The 8,492-nt window shown below is 32.3% G+C and overlaps 1 protein-coding gene across 1 annotated transcript; it reads right to left on the reverse strand.

Moving 5' to 3' along the window:
- Positions 1 to 3,382: 3,382 nt before the first annotated feature.
- On the reverse strand, positions 3,383 to 5,461 carry LOC131035651 (geraniol 8-hydroxylase-like). Its single transcript, XM_057967370.2, has 2 exons — positions 4,502 to 5,461; positions 3,383 to 4,112 (listed from the first exon to the last, which is right to left on the reverse strand). The coding sequence occupies exons 1-2, from the start codon at positions 5,390 to 5,392 to the stop codon at positions 3,480 to 3,482; spliced, it is 1,524 nt and encodes a 507-aa protein (XP_057823353.2). The 5' UTR covers positions 5,393 to 5,461; the 3' UTR covers positions 3,383 to 3,479.
- Positions 5,462 to 8,492: the final 3,031 nt, after the last annotated feature.

Raw genomic sequence — 8,492 nt, forward strand, 5'->3', positions numbered from 1 at the left:
TGGCTTAATAGGTCCTATTATGGACCTATTATGCCATGATGGCATAATAGGTGGACTATTATGCCATGATGGCATAATAGGTGGACTATTATGCCATGATGGCATAATAGGTGGACTATTATGCCATGATGGCATAATAGGTGGACTATTATGCCATGATGGCATAATAGGTGGACTATTATGCAATGTCATGGCATAATAGGACCTATTATGCCATGAAATGATATAATAGGACCAACTATGAACCCATTATGCAATGTTATGGCATAATAGAACATATTATGCCATCATGTCATAATGTGTCCTATTATGTTGTCATGGCATAATGTGTCCATAATTGATCCTTTTATACCATCACATGACATAATAGGACCATAATAGGACCTTTATGCCATGACATGGCATAAACCTAAGCCTGAACTTTGATATCTAAAATTTGAAGAGTAATGTTAATTACTTTTAAGGTTATACTAATTTAGTGGTAACTTTTGTATTGCCTAATGAGGATTAAGAACAATTTAGGTACATATGTTCGGTTTTATTTCATTTTCATTTTTGAACATTTGTTTTTGTTTCCATTTCATTTTCATTTTTTTGTTTGTGTCGAATTCGTTTTGTTAATTATCTAGGTTTGGTTTTGATTTCTAAATTTGTTGATTATGGTTTAGGGTTAACTGTTCAAAAATATTTTAGATCAAAATCAAGAATTTACAAATATAAAAAATAATTTATTTATAGGCTACTATAAAAAAAAACTAAAATAATACAAAAAAAACTAAATAATACACAAAAAAACAAGAAAAATATACAAGAAAATTATGAAATGTGAAAATAGATGACTGAATGTGTACCTGGGATAGTGGTGGAGGCTTCAAATGGAAACCACAACATGGGGGCCCATTTTTTATCTCCTCTTGTCAATTCACTGTCACGGTGAAAATGAAAAATTTGCCCAAAAAAATGGTAAAAAAAGAATTTAAAAACGAGGGCTCGTTATTTAAAAACGGGTCCCCGTTATTTAAAAATGGGCCCCCGTTTTATTTAGCTTCGGCCCCCCGTCACCTTTTAGCTCGGGAGACCGAACCATTAACGGGCCCCCGTTTTGCGGAGCGCATTTTCCAACGCCCAGACTTCCACGAATTTGTGACTCATTAGCTTGCACATACCCATATATATATATATATCTTGCTCCTCTTCCAATATATGTCTATCTCTTCCTCTATCTCCCATATTTCTCTCCCTCTCTCTAGGTCTCCTTATATCTCTATATCTCTATCACTCTATCTCACTATCTTTATATCTCATTATCTCTCCATATTCCTCTATAGACCTCTTTATCCCCCTATCTTTATATCTTTATCTCTCACTCTACAAATCTCCTTACCTCTCTATCTATTTTAATCTCTTCCTGTCTCACTCTATCTTCCTTTCTACCTCTATCTTTCTCTCCCCCTTTTATCTATTTACATGTCTCCCTCTATATATCCATCTCTCTCCCTCTTTCTCTCTCCATATCCCTCCTTTTAAACTTCTATTTTCATATCTGTTTTCCTCTTTATATCCATCTTTCTGTATTTCCTCTCTCTCTCTCTCTCTCTCTCTCTCTCTCTCTCTCTACTTATTTTTAAAGCTTTCACATCTATCTAATCCTATCCCCTCTCTCTCTTTTTCACTCCACATCTCTCCTTTTCTCCATCTTTCTCTCCTCTTTCTCTATCTTCATATTCATCTCATCTTCATCTCTATATATATCTAGATATATTTTTCTCTTTACCTCTCTCTCTTTCTCTCTTTCTTCCCCCCCCCCTCTACCTCTCTCTCCCTCTCACCCGATTGCAAACATAACATGAGCCTCTTGGGTATGAAACTTGATTATCTTCCTAATTGAAAAGTTTTGTTTCAATTATAATTGGAACCTTGTAAGAGGATGCAAAGTGGATTTGAAACTATCACTTCTCCATTGAGACCTTTGTTGCACAAGCAACATTATTTTCTAAATTTGGCCTACCAATTGATCTCATGCACTACACAAAATTATGCAAAAAATTGACCGAATTTTGCCCTAATTGACCTTCTACACCTCTTCGTCATACCCATTGCACACTAAGGTGCAATTGCTAGTTAATATAAATAAAATGAAAAACTACTCTATGTAATCTTAAAAAGAATTAACATATTTTACATACATAATCCTTGCTAGTCTTCATACCAAGAATATATTTAGTATCTCCCAAATCCTTTATATCAAATGTACCAAGAAGTTGAGTGAGATCCCTATATATATATAAACTAGAAATCTATTCTTATCCATTCCTTAGATATATATTAAGCGGCGTCAAACCTATATTTATATTAATGGTTACGATTAATCAATATAGTTATTACATATAATAATAATAATACTTAATATGTATAAATATCTATTATTATTATATTGACCATATGTAAAATAATACTAGCATGTATATTTAATATTATATTATATGTGATGTAGAAAGGATGCGTGCAATACATCATATATTTAAATTTTTTAATATTTTTTAAAATTTGAAAAAGGATAATGTAAAGTATATCATACATTTATATTATTTAATATTTAATTATTTTCAAAGTCTAAAATAAATAGTGTACAATAGACCATATATTTATGTTTTTAGTATTTTATCATTTTCAAAGTACTTTGTTTTTTTGAATAATTTGAAGAAATTGTCTATACAACCATATGAAGACATTTTTATTATTTATTAAATAAATGAAAAATCGGAATATAATTTATGGTTTTAATACTTAATTATTTTCAAAGACTCAAAGGGACGGTGTACAATAGACCATACATTTATGTTTTTAATATCCTCTTGTTTTGAAATTACTTAATTTGTTCAACAATTTGAAGAAATTGTCTATATAGTCATATGAATAGCCCTGACAAGACATTTTTATCATGTATTAAATAAATTGAAAATTAGAATATAATTTTTTTTTTAATTTTATTATTTTCAAAGTTAAAAGAGACCAATAGACCATATATTTATGTTTTAAATAATTTATTATTTACAAAATAGTTGATTTTCTTGAACAATTTGAAAAAATTGTCTATGTAGCCATAAGAATAACACATGACCAGACATTTTTATCATTTAATAAAAACCTAACAAGGTATTTTATCATTTAATAATAAATGATAAAAATGTCTTATCAGATGTTATTCATATGACGGCATAGACGTAGCCCAACTTGAAACCCAAAAAGATTCACAATAATTCATTTTTAAATTTAAATAAATATTTGATTCCAGAAAAAATACTTTGCTTCTCATTCACTAACAGATACAAGATATATATATTAATCATGTTAAGCATTTGGAATACAATAATCCCTCGTGTGGACAGGTAGCAAAAACTAGCTTTCTACGTAAGAAAGAGTTCTGTGCAGGCAAAGTACCTATACTAAGGAGGAAAACAACAACTACTTAGCTGGTCCTAATACAAATGGTGGGGCAGGCGTGGTGTGTGAATAGCATGCAGGTCTATGGCCTTCTTTAATGCAGATCCAAGTTCCTCACTCATGTCCAGATTCTCCCCCGGCATTCCATCAGGCAGTCTCCACTGAAAAGACTGAGCGAGTGAGGCCAAAACCAGATGAACCATCCGATGAGCCAAAGGCAGTCCCATGCATATTCTTCTTCCCGATCCAAAAGGCAACAGCTCAAAATCCTGTCCTTTGTATTCCGTCTTACTCATCTCCCCCTCAAGAAATCTCTCTGGCATAAATTTGATGGGCTCTTTCCAGATTGAAGGATCCCTTCCGATTGCCCACACATTTACAATGATCTGGCTGTCTTTGGGTATTGTGTACCCTGCTACCTCGCAAGAGTTTTCTGCCTTGTGTGGAACCAGCAGTGGAATGGGTGGGTGCAAACGGAAAACTTCTTTCACTACTGCATGAAGATAAGGCAATTGATCTATGTCACTTTCTTCTACTCTTCTGTTACTACCAACTACCTCTTCCAGTTCTTGTTGGACTCTTTGCATTGTGTGTGGATTGCGGATGAGTTCTGCCATTGCCCATTCTATTGTCGTAGCAGTGGTATCACTACCAGCCATGAACAATTCCTGCAACGTCATAAAATATGCCACTCATTTAAGTAAAACCTAAAATTGCCCACAAAAGTATTTGACTGAACTACTTTGTAACTTCTTTTCTATTGCACGCTAATCAAAAAATTCTAGAGGATATAAAACAAAGAACCCATCAACTGAGTTCTACCACAAGTTAGGATAATTCCTTTAAAAATGGATATAAAACAAAAAAATATATATATATATATATTTTTTCATTTTTGCATGTTTTTTATTTGTCATTCTGATGATGATCATAGAGTGTGATTCGAATGTTGATGCAAAAAATTCATACACAATCTAATCTGAAAGCACTCTAGATTAATATCTCATGAATTGTGAAAACTTGATGTCTATTATGAATTAGGAAATTTAATACTTACAAAAATTAGAGCTCTGATATTTGTGACAGTCAAATCAAGGCCACTGAAATCCAGCAGAACATCCAAGAAATCCTTGTCTTCTGCTTTCTCCTTGCCAATGCTTTTGCTTCTCTTGGCCAGCCGGTCCTGTATGTATACGTCTAGAAACTTGTGAACTTTTCTAAAATTTATGGCCATCTGTCGACAGAGACGCTGAGGATCCAGAAACGCAAGAAATGGGAAAAAATCTGCAACATTTGGTGTTCCCGCCAACTTCATTGACAGTGAAAAAGCATCCTTGAACTCCACAGAATCTGGATTTTTGGGATCAAACACGCTTGTACTGAAGATCATGTTGCCCAACAGATTGAGACCAGTGTAGAACACTGTATGTGCAATATTCACACTCTTTCCTCTCTCCTCAAAAATTAGTCGAATGGTTCGGAAAATCTCCTCTTTTCTTAGATGCTGCAGAGATTGGAGTCTCTTGAAAGTCATGAGCTCAGTGCTGGAAATACGCCTTAGCTTTTTCCAGTGAGGACCATAGTGAGCCCAGCCTATTGATGACTTGTGCTGATCAAGGGTTTTGGCTGCTTGTAAAACCCATCTCCCAGCAAGATTGTGATCTTGGGTTTTGAGAACCTCTTTGGCCATGGCAGGAGAAGTGACTACCATTACAGTTTTCAGTCCTAGACGGAGAGTCATAAGAGGGCCATATTGCTGAGAAAGTGCCAGCAGAACTTCAGTGGCCTTTCCTCCACCCAATTGAAGGAGATTTCCTAGTAATGGCAAAGGTGGAGGTCCAGGAGGAAGGCAAGGCTGGGAATTATCCTTCCCTAATGTCTTGAACAAGAAATACACAATCACACTGCCAATCACAACAGAAAACCAAGGAATGTTTTGGAAATCCATCACAGGACTACTCTTGCCCTAGAGCTGTGAATCAGTTTTCTAAGCTTTGGCAGGATTGAAAGATAACAATTCCTAGCTCAATTACACTTTGGTAGGAGAATGAGTGAAGAGAATAGACTCCACTCCATTTAAATATTTGAAATGAGGGTTGCCCACATTGAGGTGGTCAAGAGTGGAAATAGTCTTCATTCTCGAAGGATAGAAATCCTTTCTTATCGTTTTCCCTGAGCTGCACATCTGTTATCATATGACAAACAACGCCAGGAAGGTTTGATTTTTGCAGCCCACGACGCCACATTATTTGACTTGACTACAAAGCTTGACGATTCATGTGATCTTAGATAAAAATTACGATACCCGAAGAAAACGCACACCTCGCTTGTGTCATTTATCTGACATTTACAAAATTGGTTTCAATATTAAAATCTTTATATAATCAAACGATTCTGTAAATTGTTTTAACTTGGTCCATTCAAAACAATATTCACTCGAGAAAGATATACAGCAAGCATTTGTGTGGACCAATCAATAAGGCCAAAACCATGGTGGTAGACAAGAATGAAACCTGACTTCTAATCACCCACATTAGCAATCCAATCTGAGTCAATGAAGCCCATGACTTGGGAAGCTTCTCGTATGAATTGAATGTTAAAATATGTAGGGTCGTGAATATGTTGTAGTTAATCACCGAATATCATCATTTACTTCTCTACTCCTTGTAGCACATTTTATTTGTGATTTCTTTTCCACGATCACATACATTTTAGTCCTTTTGAAAAATAAATCCATTTCATAATCTTTCTTGTAGATTTTTTAATTCATATCATAGTCGTATTTAATACTTTGTTAATGCTATCCTTTGTTTTGTTGGGTACATACGAAAGGAATCGGTTGGCATTTTTTATTAAATTATAAAAGGAAGAATTTAGAAGTTCTGATTGCAGCAATAGAACATACGAAAGGAATAGGGAGGCATTTTGAATAAAATATAAAAAGAAGAGTTTAGAAGTTCTGATTGCAGCAATAGAAGTTTATATAGCAAACAAATAGGGCAGTCTTTGTAATCAATGTATGAGAAAAAACAGGGCAAAATGAAAGTGGCTGTAATCAACCAGGAGAGGACAGGACATGGGATATGTTTTGCAGCTCTCTTTTCAAATCAGATTGTATGTCTCTTTTCAAACCAGATTGTATGTCTTTTTTATATATGAATATATAAAAAAATTGTAACAGAAAAACTCATTTTCTTTGTCTTGCTTTAGCTATATCTCACTAGTCTTTGTTTTCTCTATTATTATTTGTCTTCTGCCTTTCGCATAGAATATATCATAAAATATGTTTGGTTTCTTTCTAGCGATTCTCATGAAGATCCTAAGAGAATTAAAAGACTAACACTTGCACCAATTCAGGTGCAATAGTTACGTCAATAGTGAAATATACTTTGAGTTTTATAATAGAGGGTTGAAGGATCGCAATTGTTAATAGTAATTGTTTACAATATAAATGATTTGATCTTGACATGTAAGAGAAATTGAATATGAATGTATGCAACCTAATTTAAATCAAAAAATTATGCAAAATGTTTTTGTTATTTGAAATGCTTTTACAATATATGTTTACAATAAACACAAGAGAGGAGAGAGGTGTTACATCAAATCCATTTGTTGTTACATCAATTTTCATGTATCAAAAAAATGTACAAATTTTTTTATTATGAATTTCAAGAGTGTTTAGAATTAGTCATCCTTTTTGTGTCCTTAAAAGTCTGTTTAACTTCTTTTCTCAAAGATGTTGAACAAATGTTTCATTATAATAAAAAATAATTCTATTGTTGGGCAATCCTTCTATCACATACTGAAGAATGTGATCATCCACAATGATAGTGATTGGTGTCCCTAAGAACATCATAGAATGTGTACAACAAAAGTATACTGCAATGTGGCCATGAGAAGTAGGATTAAATTGATTATTTTTTTTGTATTCCCTGTGTCATTAACTTGTTGTGGGCTACTTGACATGGGGCAAGTATATTCTCTCAAACATATGAATGATCCAAGCATAATTTCTCTCGAAGCTATAAAGTGGCTATGCTTCTTTGATAATGATGCTTTGTATTTATGAACTTATTTCTTTGAATGCTAGATAATTGATGATGTCTAATATATAATAATTTTTCAACTTTCTATTAAAAACACTCCTCTAAACTCAAACTTATTCTTTATTTAACATCATAATTATATTGCTCTAGTAATTTTTTTGAAAATAAACATTTTTAATATTTTTTATAAATAGTAAATTTATATTTATGATGTTGAATGATAATAAATGAAATGATAATTTTTGTCTTACTTCTTTTTAACTATATAAATAATCTTTTAATTGCTGAGAGAATGCTAAGTATATTTCTATTTACTAGTGTTATGCATTTTTATGATTGATGAATGATAAAACTTATCTAATGAATAGTCTTGCGGTATTCATTAAGTATTCATTAAAGATAAATTAAAAAATAATTGAATTTAATATTTTTTATCAAGTTAAGTTGGTAGAAATTTTATGTTTTAAGATTTTTAAAAACTCATAGTATATAGTTCATAGATTATTATTTATTTAAAAAAAGTATAAAAACCACTGCTTCATAATTATCCATATCTCTTAATAACAACTACTTTTTATTTAAAACTAATAACATTAGTGTTTTATTATAATATCCAATTTTCACCAAATCAATTTAAATTTTAAAAAAAGTAATGTGTATATCACATTCAATTTTCTATAACTTCTCTTGCTACATTTTTTAAAGATTATGTAGATAATTCATTCAATTTATTAAATATAAAAATATTCAAGTATTTTTATTGAAGATGTTTCCAATATGGTGTACTACTAAACATGTTGATGGGGAATAAAAAATTAGATCGTTTAAAAATGGATGTACCTATTCATCACCATCATCTTATTCATCTTAGATCTAGATTGGTGGATCCGTACGACATATGTAGCTCAATATTTCTATTATGTTGCTTCAATAATTCACTATCTTACCGTAATATTCAACAATTCAAATAAATTAGAGGAGGATAGAGCCCCATCTAGGAGG

The sequence above is a fragment of the Cryptomeria japonica genome, chromosome 6 (genome assembly GCF_030272615.1).
Source record: "Cryptomeria japonica chromosome 6, Sugi_1.0, whole genome shotgun sequence".
Taxonomy (NCBI): domain Eukaryota; kingdom Viridiplantae; phylum Streptophyta; class Pinopsida; order Cupressales; family Cupressaceae; genus Cryptomeria; species Cryptomeria japonica.